General features: G+C 48.1%; 1 protein-coding gene across 2 annotated transcripts in view; it reads right to left on the bottom strand.

Moving 5' to 3' along the window:
• The window catches only part of LOXHD1 (lipoxygenase homology PLAT domains 1), a 138,820-nt gene that overhangs the window by 55,500 nt on the left and 62,144 nt on the right, over nt 1–21,176 (bottom strand). For both annotated transcript variants that reach the window (XM_066247390.1, XM_066247391.1), the window contains exons 14-21: nt 20,222–20,382; nt 17,096–17,172; nt 16,052–16,248; nt 13,529–13,721; nt 7,361–7,521; nt 4,775–5,261; nt 4,136–4,290; nt 1,423–1,556 (exon numbers count right to left, since the gene is read on the bottom strand). In XM_066247390.1, coding sequence (XP_066103487.1) covers nt 1,423–1,556; nt 4,136–4,290; nt 4,775–5,261; nt 7,361–7,521; nt 13,529–13,721; nt 16,052–16,248; nt 17,096–17,172; nt 20,222–20,382 — 1,565 coding nt within the window. The remainder of the gene's footprint in view (nt 1–1,422; nt 1,557–4,135; nt 4,291–4,774; nt 5,262–7,360; nt 7,522–13,528; nt 13,722–16,051; nt 16,249–17,095; nt 17,173–20,221; nt 20,383–21,176) is intronic.

Here is a 21,176-nt window from a genome sequence, read left to right as displayed (position 1 = left end):
ACAGGGAAACAGCGATGTTCAGTTTGTCCCTGTCCTTACGGTTTTTTGTTTGTTTGTTGTTTGTTTTTGCAACACTTCATCTTTTTCAGCTTAAATGCCTTAGATTTTCAGGACATCTTGAGAAGCAAGCTGGGCTGGCATCTTTAAGCCCATATATAAGAAGAGCAAATGAAAGCCCATGAGAATGGAGCACTTTGTCCAGGGCTGACTTGGCGAGTTCCTGGCAGAGGGCCTACCCCAGGTCGGGACCCTGGATCCCAGCCATGAGGGTGTCTTATTATGGCTCTTTGGCACCATCACAATGACCCATGGAAATTCATGACATCAGGCCACCTGTGAGCTGTGCCTCAGTGTCCCCTTCTGGAGCAATCTCTTGGGCTCGTGGGGCAGAATGGAGTGAGCCTCCTCACCCCCTGACCTGCATCAAGGGGAGTCCAAGAAGAGGGCATGCTCCAAAAGACACCAAGCTACAGGACGAGAAGTTGTTTAATTCAACAAATATGTATTTATTGGGCGCCCATGACACTCCAGGCATGGCAGGCTCTGGGCAACTCCCCAACCCACTTAGGATCTTTCTTGCTTTCCCTCTGCCTCCTCCTCCCACCCCTGCCACATCTCAGGGCCTTCTTTCATGTCTATTGTGCTCTGGCCCCTTTTGCCCAAGAGTCAATGTGACTTAATGGTAGAAATAGAGCAGATTCATCGCTGATGGTCTGGAGTCCTGGTTCTGGCGCAATTTGATTCTGGGGCTGCAGTTTCACTTCCCCTGGGGGTGACTCCTTCACCTGTCGGGAGCACAGTATCCCCTTCCCAACCGAGCTAAGCATGGATATTACATTTTTAAAGGGTTGGGGAGAAATATCTAAAGAACAACAATATTGTGTGACGTGTAAAAATTACATGCAATCCAAGTTGCGGTGTCCATAGAGTTTTATTGGGACAAGGCCACACCCACTCACTAGGTACCATCTACAGGTGCTGCCCTTTGGCAAAGGTCGAGCACAGTAGTTGTGACAGAGATCAAATGGCCCCGAAGCCTAAAATATTTACTATCTGGCCTTGACAGAAAAAGTTTGCTTATCTCTGGTCTAAAACATTAGAAGAATGTACTGGAAGTCACTGCATCTATGGAGAGACTTACAGGTGACTAAGCCTGGGCCTGCAGAGTAGGCCAGTGAAGTTCTGGCAGAAACAGAAAACCCAAGCTTCTGAGTTGATGGACCTCAAGAACTGGATTGGATGTTCTACCAGACTGCTACCTGATAGGGCAGGGAGTTCCAGGAGGCTGCCCAACGAGAGGGAAGGGAGGGAGGCAATGCCCACCTAGCCAGTTACATGTGCCAAACCTACATTATAGCCCTCACCCAGCCACACCCACCCTCAGACATCACAACCACCCTCCTTCCCCATCAGCCCACTCACGTGATCTCGTTGTTTGTGTCAGTGATGTCTACTCTGTCCAGGAACCAGCCTCCTTTGTTGCCTGCATTGTCATGGCCAATCCGAATCTTGGTCAAGGGCCCAAGATCAATGGCATAGATGATGAAGGTGTCTGTCTGGGGAGGGTCAGGTTAGCACTCAGAGGGCTGGCACCCTCTCCACCTTATCACCAGCTTCACCCTCCCAGGACCTGAGGCTGCTGTAAGACCCAAGTCAGCAACCTGGATTTGTATTGTGCGGTGTGTGTGTGTGTGTGTGTGTGTGTGACAGGTGGGGGGGTGCTGTTGCTTGGGTGTGTGCTCTGTGTGCACATGTGTACATAAACTCCTTCAACCACAAATTTTAATTGAGTACCTGCTATGAGCCAAAGTGCAAATCCAAAGTGATTTACAGGAACAGAAGAACCAGACTTGCTTGCTACTGAGGTGAGAAGATGGAGTGTACAAGTGTGTGTATATGCACTGGAGGAACAGGGAAGAAGGAGTGTACAAGTGTGTGTATATGCCCTGGAGGAACAGGGAAGACGGAGTGTACAAGTCTGTGCATATGCACTGGAGGAACAGGGAAGATGGAGTGTACAGGTGTGTGTATATGCCCTGGAGGAACAGGGAAGAAGGAGTGTACAAGTCTGTGTATATGCACTGGAGGAACAGGGAAGAAGGAGTGTACAAGTGTGTGTATATGCACTGGAGGAACAGGGAAGATGGAGTGTACAAGTGTGTGTATATGCCCTGGAGGAACAGGGAAGAAGGAGTGTACAAGTGTGTGTATATGCACTGGAGGAACAGGGAAGAAGGAGTGTACAAGTCTGTGTATATGCCCTGGAGGAACAGGGAAGAAGGAGTGTACAAGTGTGTGTATATGCACTGGAGGAACAGGGAAGAAGGAGTGTACAAGTCTGTGTATATGCACTGGAGGAACAGGGAAGATGGAGTGTACAAGTGTGTGTATATGCACTGGAGGAACAGGGAAGATGGAGTATACAAGTGTGTGTATATGCCCTGGAGGAACAGGGAAGACGGAGTGTACAAGTCTGTGTATATGCACTGGAGGAACAGGGAAGACAGAGTATACAAGTGTGTGTATATGCACTGGAGGAACAGGGAAGATGGAGTGTACAAGTGTGTGTATATGCACTGGGGGAACAGGGAAGACAGAGTATACAAGTGTGTGTATATGCACTGGAGGAACAGGGAAGATGGAGTGTACAAGTGTGTGTATATGCACTGGGGGAACAGGGAAGACGGAGTGTACAAGTCTGTGTATATGCACTGGAGGAACAGGGAAGACAGAGTATACAAGTGTGTGTATATGCACTGGAGGAACAGGGAAGACGGAGTGTACAAGTCTGTGTATATGCACTGGAGGAACAGGGAAGATGGAGTGTACAAGTGTGTGTATATGCACTGGAGGAACAGGGAAGACGGAGTGTACAAGTCTGTGTATATGCACTGGAGGAACAGGGAAGAAGGAGTGTACAAGTCTGTGTATATGCACTGGAGGAATAGGGAAGATGGAGTGTACAAGTGTGTGTATATGCACTGGAGGAATAGGGAAGATGGAGTGTACAAGTGTGTATATATGCACTGGAGGAACAGGGAAGATGGAGTGTACAAGTGTGTGTATATGCACTGGAGGAATAGGGAAGATGGAGTGTACAAGTGTGTGTATATGCACTGGGGGAACAGGGAAGAAGGAGTGTACAAGTGTGTATATATGCACTGGGGGAAACAGGGACCAGATGGCACTAGGACCTTGTAAGTGAATGGGATCTTCTTAGCTATAACTTTTTAAACTCTTTAATCTCAGATCACAGTGGTTATATATATATATTTAAAGTACTGGAACAGAAATAAACCATGATTCTCAAGTTATGGGATGGGAATATTGAAAGAAAAACCAGGGGTCTCTGAAATAAATCAAGAAATAAGGCCAGAAGTATTTTAATGGATTTAGTTTTTGAGGGATAGTCTTCTAGCCAGAGGATATTGTGCCATTTCTTAGGACAAAGATGACAGCTGTATTGTTCATGCATTTCCCACTCTACTAGGAAGAGGAAAGTGGGTGCATTTCTTTCAATGCTTTCAAGTTTTGTGGCTTCTACTGCCTCAGGCTTCTCAGCTTGTCTTTCAAGGACCTCATCCTCCCTCCCCTTAACTTGGTGACATCAAGCTTCCCAGAGGAGCACCCACCATGGTTCAGCATTAACTACAGACTAGCAGGGAGACTCACTGTCCTCATACTGGCATTCCATATTTCTACCCCGACTTCTTTGACAGGAGTTCCTGTCTTTGGAGAACACCTTTCACTGCCATCTTTGAATATCAACACCATACTCATCCACCAAGTCCATTTATATCTCTCCTTCCCACCAAGTTTTCCTCCAAGTGCCATCTTATGGTCAGCACTTCCTTCTTGAATCCCTGTTTCACCCACTTGGCACCCGAGTGTCTGCTACTTATACTGTATTTGGTGAGTTCCTTTGGGCTCCGGGGAGCTGGCCCCCATCTGTGCCTTTCTTATATTCCCCACTGAAAGCTCTGGTTCTTACAGAGAAGGCTCTTCCATGATACCTGTTGGGTTGTACAAAGCTCACTGGTGGACACAGCAGTCACTGTGGGTAGAGCAAATCACCAGAGCGCTCCCTCTGTCTGTACCAACAACCTGCCCAAGGACCAGAAAGCCCAAACCCTACCTGCCCCGGCTGAAACTTGCTGGACTTGTCTGAGTTCTTCAGGGGTCGCTCGCCCGTGTCCCCAAACTCCTCGCCATAGATGGTCAGGTAGACATTGGCACTGGTGCCAGCCTTGGGTACACTCCCTGTGATCACACGGACCTCGTAGGTGTTGGCTGGAGACAGAGAAAGACTCAGCCTTAAAACACGGAGGCCTCAGAGTGAACCTGACGCTCAGCCTCTCAGATCCAGGGAGATGGTGGAAGCAGGAAATATCTACAGATCACCTTCACATCTACACTAACCTGGAACTGAATTTGCCCTCCTCCCTACCCAAGACCTTTTTTTTTTTTTTGGTCATAAAGCCCAAGAGGTCATGAGTCTTGGGAAAAATTTACCTTCAGCAGCCCTCTTATGACCCCAACACTGAGTTTTATCAGGGCTTCTCCTAAATCATACACTCCTCCTGACAGTGTTGGGACAAGAGAAGCACTAACGCCAGACGGGGAGCTGTCCATGGTGGCACTTAAGACAGGCGTCAGGAGAGCTATTTGAGAACTAGGATGCCCACCTATGGGGCTTCTGTCTGAGATGAGAGCGAGGCACCTCCCCCTCCCTGGGCTCCCTCCAGGGCACTGTCTGACCCCCACTCAGGCTTACGCTCAGGCCCCGACTGGCCGGAGGGCACCAGCTCCACGACAAGTTCATTGTCCTCCTTGCCCCGGGCCAGCCAGCGGTTGACAGCAAACTTGTGCTCCACAATCACCTCCTGCATCCCTGGCCCGAACTCCTCCTCGGACTCCTCCTCCTCGGACTCCTCTTCCTCTTCCTCTTCTGACGAGGACTCTTCTGACGAGGACTCCTCCTCGCTCTCCTCATCCTCCGCGTCGCTGCCTTTCATCTTCATCTTCATCATCTTCTTCTTCATCTTCCGCTGCATCTTGGCCTTCAGCCGCTCCTTCTTGAGGAGCTGCAGCAGCTTGTCCTTCTCCTTCTTCTTCCGCGCCTCCTCCTCGGCCGACAGCTCCACCTCCTGCACCACCAGCTGCCGCAGCCACAGCACGTCCACAAACCAGCTGGGCGAGAAGCCCTCGTCGGTGTGCCCCAGCCGGATCTTGAAGACCTCTCCCACCTCGGCCGCCTCCAGCTGTGCAAAGCACAGGGCAGTGGCTGGGGCGGCCCCAGGTGTCCGCCCACCCCCCGCGGAGCCAGGCATGGGTTTGTGTGCGGAGCCACAGGACGGGGAGGCTGGTGCCTCCAAGCTCAGAAGCTCCCACAGCGTCCTCTCTCCTAAGCATCCAGCCTGATTTCTCTGCCCACCTTCCAGGACCTGTGCTAGCCCCACCTCCACCCAAATGTATTTCCTTCTAAACCTCTGTGATGGTCAGGACGATCTCCTTGCTTCTCTCTCTCTCTCTCTCTCTCTCTCTCTCTCTCTCCTTCCCCTTCTCGCCCCAAGCACACACACATATACACACTCATCACAAACATCACACTCACTTCTATTATTCCTAGTCATATGTTTATTCTTGCAGTTCCCTCACCCAGAATTCCTTTATTCCATCCTCTACCTCTAACTAAAACCCATTCATTCAGACCCCTGAGCTTTAATTATCACTTTCTTCGTTCTTTTCTATGATCTCTTTCCAAAAAATTTTCAGCATTAATCATACATGTAACTTTTGTAATAAGCAAAAAATAAAAAAGAAAAAAGAAAAAAAGGGGGGCTATTTTTAAAAAAACACCTCATCTCTGCTCCCAGAAAGCTCCAGAAGAGCTTAGCTGAGGTCCTGCCTGGTTGATGTCTTCTCTGCACACGCGAGGTGGCCTCTGCCCACTCAAGTGGAAATTCCTAAGAGGGGACTGTTCATTCTTGCTTCTCTCCTGCACAGGGCCCAGCACAGGTCAGATCAAAGGGCAATGTGGACGAGTTCAGCTCTTCTTCAGGGGCTCAAGTTCTGGGCCTCTATCAGCCATTTAGTTCTAACCTTCACAAAGAGGGGAGGTCTGGCCCCTGCAGGGCTCAGGGCGGGTCACCTGGAGCCCCTGCCAGCCGGGCCACCCTTAGGGCCTGCAGCATGCTGATGGGTCCTCTCCTGGGTGTTTGACACTCCTGAAAGCCCAGTCTCACCAGTTCTCCTGTTTATATTTCAGGAAAACTGAGGCCTGGGGCTGACCCATGAGTTGCTCAGTGTCCCATAATTGGAGTCCAGACCTGAATGAGAACTCAAGTCTTCTGATTCTCTGCTCATGAAGCCACAATGCAGTCAAAACTACCTTTGTGTGAAAATTATCAACCCAAATGGAGCCCAGGACCCCCGCAAGCGAGAGGAATTTCTCCTCCGCTCCTCAGGGGATGGGCTTTGGCCCCGCAAAGTCTTCCTCAGCACATTTGATCTCCTCTTTAGCATTTCCTCAGGACACAGGTACCTGAGTTCAACCTACTCAGGAGTCCTGCTTGCCACAGCCTGTCCCCCACCTGTCTGCCCAGCATGAATGCATCCACCATAGCAAGCCAGTCGGCTGGCAGCCAGATGTGCTGCTCTGTTCCAACTCCACGACTGGTCACAATGTCCCCAACACTTTCCTTGACATTGACTGTTTTGATCCTCCCAGGGACTATGAAGCAGGCCAGGCAGGTAGTATAAAGCTAGGTTTGAACTGATGAAGAATCTGGTTCAGAGAGGTACGAGGCAAGGGCCTCCCCTTCCTCAGCAGTGTATGGAGGGGCTGGACTCAATGGGGCCTCACCTGGCACTAGCATTCTGGACACCTGCAACCCTAGCCAAGCTCAGCCGGGACCTCCTCTATGGGGCAGTGTTGCAACCCCACACAGAGCGCAAGCCTGAACATGCTCCCTACGCGCGCACGCACACACACACACTTACGTTGCTTATCAAACATTCCCCCTCCGGCTGACAGGACCATAGAATCAGAAGCCACAGGGCTGGGAGTGGATGCAGTAATGAGGGGCCTAGCACCATATTTTGCTAAATTAGATTTATCTACTCTGGCAGTTCACAGAATTGGCAACACATCAGGATCACTAGTAGAGCCTTTCAAAGTATTCCCAGAAATTTCTCACTTAACAGATCAGGGTGTGGCCCTTTTTTTTCCCCTTAAAAAGCTCTCCAGGTGATTCTAACAAGAAGCCAGGTATGAGAACCACTGCTGTAGTCCAACCCCTTCCTTTCCAGTCATTCACTGGGCCCCCTGTCGTTACCCCAGCTGCCTCCCATCACACACCTGGAACGTGTCCTTGGATGCCCGCACAAAGACTTTCGAGCGGCTGGAGAGGAAGAGCACTTCTGTCTTCCCTTCACTGCCATAGATCTGTATGAATACTCTGGATGTGGTGGTTGCACCACCCAGATCTCCCGTCCAAACCTCAACCTCGTAGTGGACCACTGGGTGGGCATGCGGGGGAGAAACAGGACATTTAGTAATCGTAACAATGGCAATGACAGTAACACAAAAATATTTCCCAAGCCTGTACCATGTGTCCGGTGCTCGCTAGGCATGATCTCATCCAATCCTCTTACCAATATCATCTGATAAGTACTATTCCCATTTTACAGATGGACAAACTGAGGCCTACAATAATTGAGTAGTTGGTGGGAATGGGAAACCCAAATAATCAGGCCCCAAAACCCAGTCATCCATTGCACCACATGTGTCCTCTGGAACCAGGAATGCAGAGTAGTTAATACACAAGCTGGCACTCTCTGCTGTGTGTCTCCTCCTGGGCAGAAAGAAGCAAAGACTGTTTGTTTCTTTTTTCTCCTCAGTAATGGACAAGGGGTTGAAATTATAATTTTTACATCAATATATGTACTTTCCAGATGATACCAACAGATACATCCACACACAGAGAGAGTCATCTCTAATTCCAAGGAATACTTTATCAAGCATGAGAAGGTAGAAATGTGTTACAGGTCCGAACCACTAGAGGGCACTTCCCAGTGGAGAGCGAAATGTCTTCCAGAACTATGAGGCCATATTTTTTCAAAGTGACTATTACAAGACTTGTCCTCTTGGCAACACAGTAAGACAATATCATGACTTGTTTTCCAAGTGAAAACTTTTATTTACAACAAGATGAAGATCTTCCAATACCATAGTAATGCGAGAAACTGGGAGCTGAAAACAAAAGGTCTGGCTGTGAGCCTGAAGGAGCTGAACTAGAAATACCAGGCTTAGCTGGGAGTGAGGATGGGCTAGCATAGGAACAACAGAAAGCTGATGTTCTGAATGAAGACAACCACCAACCCTTTTGTGCCTCGGTTCTCAGAACAATAGGCAGCCAAGATTATATAAAATTAAGATAGGTAAAAATAAGCAGTCAGAGAATAAGAACCAGCTACTGGAAATCATGATGTATTGTTATTATTTTTTAATATGTTGTTGTATTCGATTTGCTAGTATTTTGTTTAGTATTTTAGCATCTGTATTCATTAGAGATATTGGTCTGTAGTTTTCTTTTTTTGTGCCATCCTTGCCTGGTTTTGGTATGAGGGTTATGTTGGCCTCATAAAATGTGTTTGGAAGTACTGCTTCTTCTTCAATTTTTTGGAAGACTTTGAGTAGAATAGGAACCAAGTCTTCTTTGAATGTTTGATAAAATTCGCTGGTATAGCCGTCAGGGCCTGGACTTTTATTTTTGGGGAGGTTTTTAATGGTTTTTTCTATTTCTTCTCTACTAATAGGTCTGTTTAGGCTTTCTGCTTCTTCTTGACTCAGTCTAGGAAGGTTGTATTGTTCCAGGAATTTATCCATTTCTTCTAGGTTGTTGAATTTAGTGGCATAAAGTTTTTCATAGTATTTTACAATACTTCTTTGTATATCTATGGTGTCCGTGGTGATTTCTCCTCTTTCATTTTGGATTTTGTTTATATGAGTTCTTTCTCTTTTTTCCTTGGTAAGTTTTGCCAAGGGTTTGTCAATTTTGTTGATCTTTTCAAAGAACCAGCTCCTTGTTCTATTAATTTTTTCTATAGTTTTTCTGTTCTCTAATTCATTTATTTCTGCTCTGATTTTTATTATCTCCTTTCTTCGGCTGGTTTTGGGTTGTCTTTGTTCTTCTTTTTCTAGTTCCTTCAGGTGTGAAGTTAAGTGGTTCACTTGGGCTCTCTCTTGTTTGTTCATATATGCCTGAAGTGATATGAACTTCCCTCTTATCACTGCTTTTGCTGCATCCCATAGATTCTGATATGTCATATTGTCATTTTCATTAGTCTGTATATATCTTTTGATCTCTGCACTTATTTCTTCTTTGACCCATTCATTTTTTAAAAGTATGTTGTTTAGTTTCCACATTTTTGTGGGATTTTTTTTCTCTTTTTTGCAGTTGAATTCTAGTTTCAAGGCTTTATGATCAGAAAATATGCTTGGTACAACTTCGATTTTTCTGAATTTGCTGATGTTGTTTTTGTGGCCCAACATATGGTCAATTCTTGAGAATGATCCATGTACACTGGAGAAAAATGTATACTCAGTCACTTTGGGATGAAATGTCCTGTAGATGTCTATCATATCCAGGTGCTCTAGTGTTTTGTTTAAGGCCACTATGTCTTTGTTGATTCTCTGTTTGGATGACCGATCTAGAGCCATCAGCGGTGTATTGAGGTCTCCAAGTATGATTGTATTTTTGTCAGTTTTTGTTTTAAGGTCAATAAGTAGCTGTCTTATATATTTTGGTGCTCCTTGGTTTGGTGCATATATATTAAGAATTGTTATGTCTTCTTGATTCAGTGTCCCCTTAGCCATTATGAAATGGCCATTTTTGTCTCTGAGTACTTTTGCTGTCTTGTAGTCAGCATTATCAGATATGAGTATTGCTATGCCTGCTTTTTTTTGGATATTATTTGCTTGGAGTATTGTTTTCCAGCCTTTCACTTTGAATTTGTTTTTATCCTTGTTACTTAGATGAGTTTCCTGTAGGCAGCATACAGTTGGATTTTCTTTTTTAATCCATTCTGCTACTCTGTGCCTTTTTATTGGTGAGTTTAATCCGTTCACATTTAGTGTAATTATTGACACTTGTGAGTTCCCTATTGCCATTTTATATCTTGCTTTCTGTTAGTTTTGTGTCTTGTTTGATCCTTCTCTTTCGTTTTTCTATCTTTTGTTTTTATTTGGTTGTATTCCATACATCTTTCCTCTGTTGCTATCTTTTTTATCTCATGTGCTTCTGTGGTGGTTTTTTCAATGGTGGTTACCTTTAAGTAATGAAAAGGGTTCCTACCCTGTTCATTGTAGCGAACTATTTTGTGAGTACTTTTGCACTCCATCGTCCTTTGCTACTGTTAATCTCCATCTTCTCCCCCCCCTTTCTTTTTGTTGTTGTCGCAGTTTAAATTTGGTTTTATTGTGTTCTTCTTGGAGCTTTTACTTGTGGCTTTGTTTTTTTTTTTGTTCTTTGTATCTGATTGGAGAACCCCCTTTAGTAATTAGGCGAAGCATTTCTTACTCCCTATTTCCTTCGGGGTTTGGTTATATATTTAGCCAATTTTTCGCTCGACCATACCTTCGGGTTTATTGCAAAACATCTGGAGGCTCCAAGGATAGGTTTTTCTGTTTCTGGTTGAAGATTTTGTTGAGTTTTGGGGGAGATTTATCGGTATCGCTTCCTACCCCGCCATTACTCTGACGTCATCTAGCTAGCTACTGGAAATCAACATGTGGTAGTGGAAATAAAATATTTCACAGCAAGGATAAAGTCAAGAACAGTTCTGAAGAATAGAAGAGAAATTTTCCAAGGACAAAATGACAAATTGCAGATAGGTAAGAAAATCAGAGGACTCCAATATTTTACTAAGAGTTCAGTTCTAATGAAAACGGGCAATATAGAGTTGGCAATTATCAAAGAAATAATATTTTTTAAAAGCCCTCAAACTAAAAAAAAAAAAAAAAAAGCTTCTGGACTGAAGAAGCCCAAGAGTTCCAAGAACAAATGAAACTAAAATCACAAAAGGAAGTGAAGACATCATGAAATTTCAGAATGCCACAGGTAAAAAATGGGATCCTATAAGCTTTTAAAGAGGAAAACCCCAAGGGGTTGGATTATAGAATGGCATCAGACTTCTCAGCTGCAATACAAGGAGCTAGAAGATGGCAGAAAAAAAATCCTCCTAAATTTTAAGGGAAAGTGAGTTCAACTCAGAATTCTATAGCATGCCAAATTATTGATCTGTTGTGAGACTAGACCAAAGACACTTACAGATGTGCAAAGTCTCAACATTTCTCTTCCATGCACTTTTTCTCGGGAAACTACATGTGGAGAAGGTATTCTACTAAAATGAGGAAATAAACCAAAGAAGAGGAAGACATGAAATCTAGGAAACGGGATATCCAACCCAAGAGAAAAAATGAGAAATTTCCAAAAAGAATGCAAAAGGGAAGTCCCAGAAGGACAGCTTTGTGGCAGCCTGGAGAGCAGGAGCACAGTTTCCTGAAGAAATGTCTTCAGACAGGCATTGGGGGAGAAAGAGGGAGAGAGGAAACCAACAGAATTCCTGTTGGATTTGAACAAATGTACCAATATTTAGTTCAGTTAGAGACAGGGTGATAGATGGTGTGATGGGAGAATTGGGTCTCCCCAAATTCATATGAAGCCCTAATTCATAGTATTTAGAGATTAGGCCTTTAAAGAGGTACTTAAGTTAAAATGAGGCTGTTAGGATGGAGCCCAATTCAACATGACTGGTGTCTTTATAAGAGAAGAACAGTAGGACACAGACATGCCTGCCCATGCACAGAAGAAAGGCCATGTGAACACAGCAAGAAGGCAGCCGTCTGCCAGGAAAGGTGACAGGCTTCACAAGAAACCCCACCAGTTGACGCCGTGATCCTGGACTGCTAGTTTCTAGAGCTATGAGAAAAGAAATTTCTATGTTTAAGCCAGCTTGTCTATGGTATTCTGTGTGGCAGTCCTAGCACACTTATATAGATAGGTGAGTAGAGAGGTAGGTCTCTAGAAATACAGTGGGTATTTAGAAAAGTATACAAATGAAAAAATGAAGCTACCACTAACTCCAGGGGAAAAGAAAACACAGAAATGTCTACAAAAGATGAAATGCGATCATCATATAGTAGGTATCTCAGTAGTGAATATTTGCGTAGTCATAATAATGTAAAAATTGAATACTGATTTCATCTTACTGAGAGTTGGAAGGAGGGGGAGTGTGAAGGGGTACACTCACATCACACACTGGCACATGCACGTGTGTTATAAGAGCTGAATTTTCCTCTTGCACAGTAGGAAGTTAATGTCTGAGTAAAAAAATCAAGAAATTGATAAGCAAATTATTCAAAACATGGAAAGAAATTTCAGAAGAAAAAGCTAAAGTAATTTAAAAGTTGTGACCTTGGAAGAAGGGGGGTGGAGGAGAGGGAAGGGAACCCCTACTTTTCTATCTGTATGTTTTTAACTAGTACCTGTATTACTCTAGAAGGAATCGAGTTCTTCTTCATAAAAAGAGTTGGTTCTTCACATTGGCAGGTACCGTTACGAAACATGTGTATGTGACAGCCCCCAAGGAACCTATGGCTAGCTGGGCACAGAACATGCACTCATGAAAAGACACAGGGTTCTGGAAGAGAAAGAGGAGGGTTTGCATGCGGGTTCCCTCTCAGGGAAGCCCCCTGTGGGAGTGAGCCTTGGGCAGCTGCTTTCAGGGTAGAAGCAGAAACACAGAGGAAAGAGGTGAGAAAGTGACATTCTCTGGGCCAGGTTTTGATCCCACTGTCTTCCCGACCCTCTAGATAACCTCGTGTTTCTCTGAGACCTTCCACAACCTATCGCTCTGGCTTAGGTGCAAGGGGTGGCCAGATCACCTTGAACTCCACCTTGAGTCACCAGTGTCACCACCCTGACCATAAAGGCCCTTCACCCCATGCCCTTGCTAATCCGTCAGCCCTTACTTGGCACTGTTGTATGTATTTAAGGGTCATCTCTCCTCGCGGAATGTAAAGTCCATGAGAATGAGATTTTGTCTGTTTTGCTCATGGCTGCCTCCACAGAGCCAGGGGCAGTGCTGGCTCAGAGAAACATTTTGATATATATTTGTTGAGTAAGTAATAAACAGTTTTATCTCCTTAGCCAGTCCTTTAGGAGAAGCCATGGACTATGTCCTCTTGTACACAGGGCTAAGAATGTACATTTCTTATAAAGTCACTTGCTGGCTTTAACCCAGAACAAAATGTTTCATCCTTTGAGTCCTCAGTTTCCCCTTCTGTACAATGAGCCCATCTTCCAGAAACAATGGTACCAGAGACAGTGGGAAGCCCCCATTTCTCCCCTCAGCCTCCCCCTTGGAGACAAGACCTAAGTTGCCCCATAGTCACTCCTCCATCCCCACTACCCCAGCTCCCCAGGGAAATAACGTTAGAGTCCCACCCTTGCCACCTGCATACATTTCTGGATCTCCACGACCTCGCTGGGATAGAGCTCCACCTCCAGGCGCCCGTCAGCCTGGTTCTTGTCCAGCCAGCGGTTGGCAGGGAAGGTGTACTGCTTGCCTTGGCGGGGCACGTGGATCTGCACGCTGCCCAGGAACCAGCTGGAGCCCGAGCCTACGTCATCGTGCCCGATCACCAGCCGGTTGATCTGGAAGGAAACAGGGCTGCAGGTGAGCCAGGAGCCAGTGCCTAGAAACCTCCGTGCTTCCATCCCTACCTCCCAAACACCTGCACAAACTGCGCTCCTCAACCCATCTCCAGTTCCTCGGGAGAGGGGGGCTAAGCAGGAGGAGGCTGGGTCAGGGACCTGCCCGCCATCAGCCAGCTGGGGGGCCAGGGCACCACCTCTCCTGCCTGGAGTCGCTGTTCCTTCCTCTTGAGTCCACCTCACCGCCCAGGGAAGTTGTAAGAAGCAAGTGGGGGAGCAGGTGTGGCATGAACTTTGAGAGCTCAGGTACCTACTTAGTAATGTTCTGTGGTGTACCTAATATGTACTTTAATAATGCAGTGGCTTCACAAGAAAGCAAACATGCAAAAATGTTAGCCATCTGCGTCTGGTAGCCATGTTATTGATGTGACTTTGTTTTGTTTTAAACAATACACTGTTGTATGTATTTCACCATTTCCTCTTTGACTCATCCATCCTATAGGTGACAGAATACGTGGACAGCCTCTCAGGGTGCTGTCATTCTATATCCAATTCCTCCTCTCCCTCTTGGACCTGGGGAATATTTTTCTCTTTCCAATAACATTCAGTGGTTCACTTGCTTTGCTATTTTACATAGTAATTGTAACAGCTTTGGCTACAGGCAACATAGATGAACAGGTTAGCATCCTTATATATATTGGAACATCTTTAATGTTCAAATTGTTTTTACGTTCTTTGAAAAGTGGTTTACTGTGCCATTCTGCTATCAGATGGAAGCATTGGATAGCCTTTGAGATCCCTTCCAGTCCCCCAGATTCCGTGATGGTTTGGAGGGGTGATGTTAGCTATGAGTCTGGTGCCAAAGCCAAATTTAGAAAATTGTTCATCAGCCCTGATCTCACTGTTATGAGTACAAAGAGCCTCTTTACAGCTGGTGCTGGAAACATCATCATAACATACAAGTAACCGGTTCCCCTGGGGTTGTTGGAAGGAACCTAACTGTGTCTACAGACAGCTAGAGAGACTTCCAGGTGAATGTGGAGGGACATGGAGAGCTTGGTTGTCATTCTGTGGCTCTGGGACTGTGACAGTCCCGGGGAAGGGCTGCTGAGACAGTAAAGACAGGGACAGGTGTCTTCTAGCAGTAAAGATAGGACTGGAAGCTCTTTAAGGGAGGGGACTATCTTTCAATTCCAATCCCTAGCACCTGACTTGGAGCATCAGTTATTGATGTAGAGCACTAGTCAATAAAAGCAAGTGTTTACTGAGCACTTACTGTATGCATGTGGGTGTAATGTATACGTGGAGAGTGGAAATCTTGGGCCTCAGACCCAGGCTGTGGGCAGCCAGAGCCCACACTTCCAACCTCTTGGTCACACTACTTTGAGGGGTTTTTTAGAAATACAAGGAAGAGGCCAAGTGTCCTCCCTTTCCCCTCAGATGTCCAATTTATCTTCTGGCTGCTGCCAGAAATGCTAAGTAAAGGGAACAACTTTTCACTCTACAATTGTTAATTCAGCTTAAAATGTAAATACATTCTGATAAAAAATGAAAAAAATCTTGATTGAGGCTCATTACCATCAAGATCCCACATGACTGACATGCGGTCCTTCCCCAGAGAGGACTTTGATGGAGCGTCTGGAAGAGGGGGAGGCTCCCCCCGAGGGGAGGTGCAGGACAGGTGAGGTCGCAGATGGGAGGCCTGTCACTGTCTAAGCACACAAAGTCCAGTTCAGATAGTTCTAGAAACGTTTCCAACCTCATATCCAGAGAATTAGACCCGTGCTTCTCCAGATAAAGTGCTCAGACCCCTTGCAGCAGGGCCACCTGGAGCCCTGATGGAGAGGGACTCTCGGGTCCCCTCTTCCGGGGCAGAATCTCTCGTGTGGCCTGTGAGTGTGCAGGGAAACTAGCTTCCCGGGCATAGCACTGATGCCCACTCCAGTGTGCAACTGCGGAGTTCTTCTCAGTTCTCCTCCCCTCCTTGCCTCCTTGCACACCAGGGCCCCCTTCTCTAGTACCTGGGATCTCGGTACACTGGTCCTGGCTACAGAGGTAAAGGCAATGGTGGGTCTACAGCCACTAAAGACATGCATTCCTTCCCCAGAGACTCCGGAAGCTTAACCACTGTTCACACATCTTCAGCTGCTCTAGGTCAGAGCTGGGACAGGGTGCACCTCATTAACCCCCAGTGGGCACTCTTTCCCTTTAAAATAAGTTCATCCATGTGTACACAAGTGTGTGTGTGTGTGTGTGTGTGTGTGTGTGTGTGTGTGTACGTACCCATGGGGGGAAAGGTGATGTCACATGGTCCTGAGAAGGGGACTTACATTTCCAATGTTTAGGGTCTCGAGGGTAAACTCATCCACCCGGCCACGTTCAAAATAGTCTTTCAGGTTGTTGTCAGAGACGAGAAGAAATTGCTTGATGGTGTCAGATTTCTCCCCATAGAGCTTGATGTAGACGTTGGAATCTGTGCTGGCCCCAGGGACGTCCCCCGTCTTCAGGCTGATGTGATAGCGGTAGTCTGAGCAGGCCCAGGAGAGAGGCAGGGAGTGGGGCGTTAGGGCAGGGCTGGCGGAAGCAGCGCGGAGCAGGAGGGGCTCTGCAGTGAGCGGTGGGCTCTCGCTCTCTCTAAGCAGCCCTGTGACTTGGGACAGGGTTCCCTTCATCCCTGCGGGGTCCCCCATCTCCAACGTTAGGATTCTAGCACCTGCTCGACCTGCCCCACGAAGTGTTGAATGTGCTAGGAACAGGAAAGCATGCGATACTAAATGAAAGAGACAAAGGATTTAAAGCAGTTTCTCAGGGACCGTCGACCTTTGCTAATAGTGATTAGTATGTTTTATCCACAGTATTATACTACTAAGTGTTCTGACCTTGGCTTTGCAAGGATTTAGAGCCCCAGAAGCTTAGGAATTTGCCTCAAGATGTCAAGAGTTGGTCAGTAGCCAGCCAGGAGTGAAGTCCTAATGTGGACCTAAGGCCAGTGTTCTTATGTGGGACACTGCTGATGTTACTCCATTTTTATCACCCAGGAGGGTTTGCATCAACTGTGCACAAAGGAGGACAAAACATCTAGAGAAGGGAGAATCCATTTCAGCTTTAGAGTTATAGCCTTTGTTGTTCTAATCAACAGAGGTCCACATGCGGGGGCCCCCCACCCAAGGCCACCAAGAGCCTGTGTGCACAGTGCAGACAGGTAAGAGATTTCCAGACCGTCCCTCAGAGCTCTTCCTCTCCACCCTCCTGGGGCTGCCTGCGTGACCACGTGGACAGCGCGTGCTTTCTCCAGGGTCTGCCTCTGTGTAGCCCACGGAGGGCGCCTGTCTCACCCAGGGCCCAGTCGTCACCTGGTCAAGAAGACAACTTACTCTTCAGTGTTGCATTGCTGTCACTGGGCAGCAGCTCTCGGACCAACTGTCCATCATCCCTATCTTTGTCCAGCCACCTGGTGGGCAAGTAAAGGGCTGTTAGCTCTTTGCGTGGGGCAGGCAGGCAGGCAACCAACCATTACACAGTCTGTGCAGAGTCACCGGGGAGGCCAGCACTTTGAATTCAAGCAAAGGAAAATGGTTCTACCAGAGCTCAGAACAAAGGGCCTCAACCCAGACTGGTGGGGGGGGGGGCTTCCCTGAGGAGGTAACATTTGGCTGAAATTGGAAGAGTGACAAGGAGTTAACCACGGGAAGGGCACAGGCTGGGCTAAGCTGACCAAAGGCCCGTGTGGATGGAATGCTATGAATAAAGGGTGGCTGCCGGCAGGTGAGCCTGGAGCGGTGGGAGGGACACTTGATGTAGGACCTTGGCAGTCATGGTAAACAAGTTTGTCCTAAATGCCATGGACACCTGGGACACAGTTATGAAAACAACCACCTTTTCCCCTAAGAGCCCACCTGGTACGTGGCTCCATGCTGAGGGCTCTGGGGTAGAGAGAAGAGAGGAGATACACTGAGATGAATAAGACACAGCCTGCCCTTAGAGGACCTACAGACTGCTAAGAAGACAGGATAGACTGGTCAAGGCACTGAAGATCAAGATAAGGATGGGTGAGAGATCAAGGGAAGTGCAACAGGTATTTAGAGAAAGGAGAAAGGTTCGTGGTGAAGGGGCCTTGATCTGAGTTTCCTGGAGTGAGATCCGCCAAGAAGAAGTCGCTGGTGTGGACCCTGCAGGGCTGGGGATGAATAGCCGTGCCTCATCATGTCACAGTGGGCTGTGGACCCAGCTCTCTGCTGGTTATCTGCCAGCAAAGACGCTGGACAAATTCACCTGCAAAGCACCATTCCCACTGAGCATAAAGACCCAGCCTGAGAACTCAGACAAGCACATAGGTACAGGTTGTCTCAGCCCCAGTACTCAGGATGGTCTGTGATATAAGGTGATGGCAGCAGAAGAGACCCCCTTGTTCTCTAGGGCAATGAGGAAACCAAGATACTTGCATCTTGACCAAGGGTCTTCCCATTTGCTTGTCTTTGCAGCTTACCCGTTATATTCCTGAGAGGGGGGCGATTCCGAGGCCAGAGGAGTATCAGAGGAAGCCCAGGCACTGCCTCTTCCCCTGCCCCCTGGACATGGAGGTCAGAGTGCCCTAAACCATGGTCTTCTCAGCCAATATACTGCTCTCTCCACAGGGTCCGTGCAGACAGCACTGTGGCTGCCCTATGCCTTCTCTCCTCTTTCCCTCCTTCCCTCCTTCCTTCCTCCCTCCCTCCCTCCCAAGCCATGATCTTACATTCCCCCGACCTTGCTGTCACCTGGTTGTCAGCTAGCATTAAAATGGTAGCTGAAACTAAGTTGTTACACTTCCCATGGGCTTTGGTGCTGTGACTCTAGAACACAAAAAAACCATTTGCTATTCCAAGACATGATGGTCTCGGGGAACTCTAGGCATTGATGAGAGCACCAAACGGAACGGAGAGAGATTTGGGAGCAGGAGACTCTGGCCAGAGCCCCTTGCATCAAGCCACTAAAAGCCTCCTGCTCTGTCTGTCCTGCTGCGGTGCAGTCCCACAGACGTGCGACGGAGAAGGTTCGGGAAGCAGCCCCGGGCATGCATTCCCAGGGAAGGAAGGGAAAGAAAATCAGCCAGCCCTCGGCCACTGGAAAATCCACCTCTCTCCATTCTCTCCACCTCTTATCTGTCCCCAGGCTGTCCCCAGCAGTGAGCAGAAACCATGACTTGTCGTTTCAGTTTCCACCTAAATTCTCGCAGGGTATTAATAGATATTTCCAAATTTAGCCTTTTCTCTCAGCTTCAAACACTTCAGCTCAGTTTCAGGTTGAGGTGTTGCTAAATGGATAAGCTGATCTACTGCTGCTTTTATGAGCCTGTGCAAGTATGAACACGTTTGCACACACACACACACACACACACACACACACACACTCACTGCTCCTGGCAAGGAGGTTTTGACAAATTGGTCTGGTTTGTCCCCCTCTCCCCGCAGCTAGAATAATAGCCCAGGTCGAAGAGAGGCAGTGCGTGAACTCAGGCTCTATGTCCAGGCTCTTCAAAGTCCTCCTGGGTCCTGAGTCAGCAAATGCCATCAGCACATGCCTCAGCAAGATATGAGTCCATTTTCTAAAATAGGCATGGAGTATTTGGGGGAGGGGGAGCTCTGGGGTGTTTGGGGGGAGGGGCTTAGCTCCTGTCCTGCCTTGCAGTCAACATCATGGGCATCACCTTCAGCAGATTTGGCTCCATTCAAAGTGCATTCCTATTTCATACCCTCACCATCACATAAGACTCACGATGGTTGGGAAGGCACAGAAGACCAGAGAAGCTAAGAGGTTTTCCAAAGGTCACACAGCAGGTAGGTCACTAGACTCCTGGTCAGTTGGGGTCATCCCAGTGACTGTCCATGGTTGGAAAACTACTCTTCCTGGGCACATGAGGTAGTAAGCAACACAGCTGTATCAAACATGTGTCAGTGTGCTCATGCATGCACCCAGGTGCCTCTGTGTGTGTGGACAGAGAAAGAGAGATGCACTCATGGCTGGACTGTCTTAGTGCTGCACTGTCAGGAAGCCTGGCAGTGGCCCCCCAGTGCCAGTGGGGCGGAGACAGGTCTAAGCACCACCAGAGCGGTATCTCTTTCTTTGCACCAACAACATCCTTAAGACACTGTTTTGCCCCCTGGTCCAGGTCATAGGGCTGGGTCTTCCCAGGACGAGGGCCTGGGCCTGAGCTGGGGCAAGGTAAGCGGCCGGACTCACGCACCTGCAGCATGGGAACTCACGCACCTGCAGCACGGGGACTCACGCACCTGCAGCACGGGAACTCACACACGGGGACTCACGCACCTGCAGCACGGGGACTCACACACGGGAACTCACGCACCTGCAGCACGGGGACTCACGCACCTGCAGCACGGGAACTCACACACGGGGACTCACGCACCTGCAGCACGGGGACTCACACACGGGAACTCACGCACCTGCAGCACGGGAACTCACGCACGGGGACTCACGCACCTGCAGCACGGGGACTCACGCACCTGCAGCACGGGAACTCCACGTTGTCGTCCTCGGGCTGGCCCTCCTCTCTCACCAGCACCCGGTCCAGGAACCAGCCGCTGTTCCCACCTCTGCCGTCGTGTCTGATTCTCACCCGCCTCACCTTCCGCACGGTGACGCACTCGATGGTGAACTCATCGGCCTTCAAAGGGGGAGGGGGCGAGGCCAGTTGGACAGGGGCTCCCCTGGGACCCAAACACGGGGGAGACACAGGCCCAGAAACCAGCAAAGCCAGAGCCCCGGTTTCTTCCCCTGGAACGTCATTTGATGTCAAGTTCCCAACCACTGAGATCTGCATTTTTTGGATAATCAATGACCATTCCCTGAGGTCCCCTAAAAGGCAGTTCCCATAGAGAAAGAACACTGTTAACGGTGTTAGAAAGCACTAACCACTTATGATGATCAGTTCCTTGGCCAACCTCCCCCCGGCTTCCCCCCTCTTGAGAATGGTAATGAGTAGAACTCACTGGGGAAGGGGGACCAGTGATCTCGCTAATTCCACAAGTTTTGAGGCAGCAGAAATACAGGAGGGGCTAAAGAGGTGCCAGTCTACAGGAGCACTCCCGGGGCCTCCAGGGACAGGGGCACGGAAGGTGGGCTGGATGGACAGAGGAATCAGAAGATACAGAAGGAAAAGAATGGAAAGGGTGGAGAGAGACCTTCCCCACATCCCAGGCCCTGCCCGCCCTTGCCGTGGGAAGAGCAGCAGAGGAAGGAGAGGACAGAGACTTACGTGAGGACAGTCTGCAAATCCCCTTCGCCTGGCAGGTGACCTTGGGCCTCACATTATCAGAAGGACTCTTTACTGTGCACCTACTGTGTGCTCTGGGCCCGGTCTGCTGGCAGGGTCGGGCACCTGCCCTCCGCCATCCTCACCGCAGCCAGCCCCCAGCTGGCACCCCCTCCCACACTCCGGAAACACGGGGACCGGGCTCC

Source organism: Saccopteryx bilineata, chromosome 11 (genome assembly GCF_036850765.1).
Source record: "Saccopteryx bilineata isolate mSacBil1 chromosome 11, mSacBil1_pri_phased_curated, whole genome shotgun sequence".
In the NCBI taxonomy this organism is placed as follows: Eukaryota; Metazoa; Chordata; class Mammalia; order Chiroptera; family Emballonuridae; genus Saccopteryx; species Saccopteryx bilineata.
The sequence above is the reverse complement of the archived record's forward strand: the minus strand, read 5'-3'. Positions and strand labels throughout refer to the sequence as shown.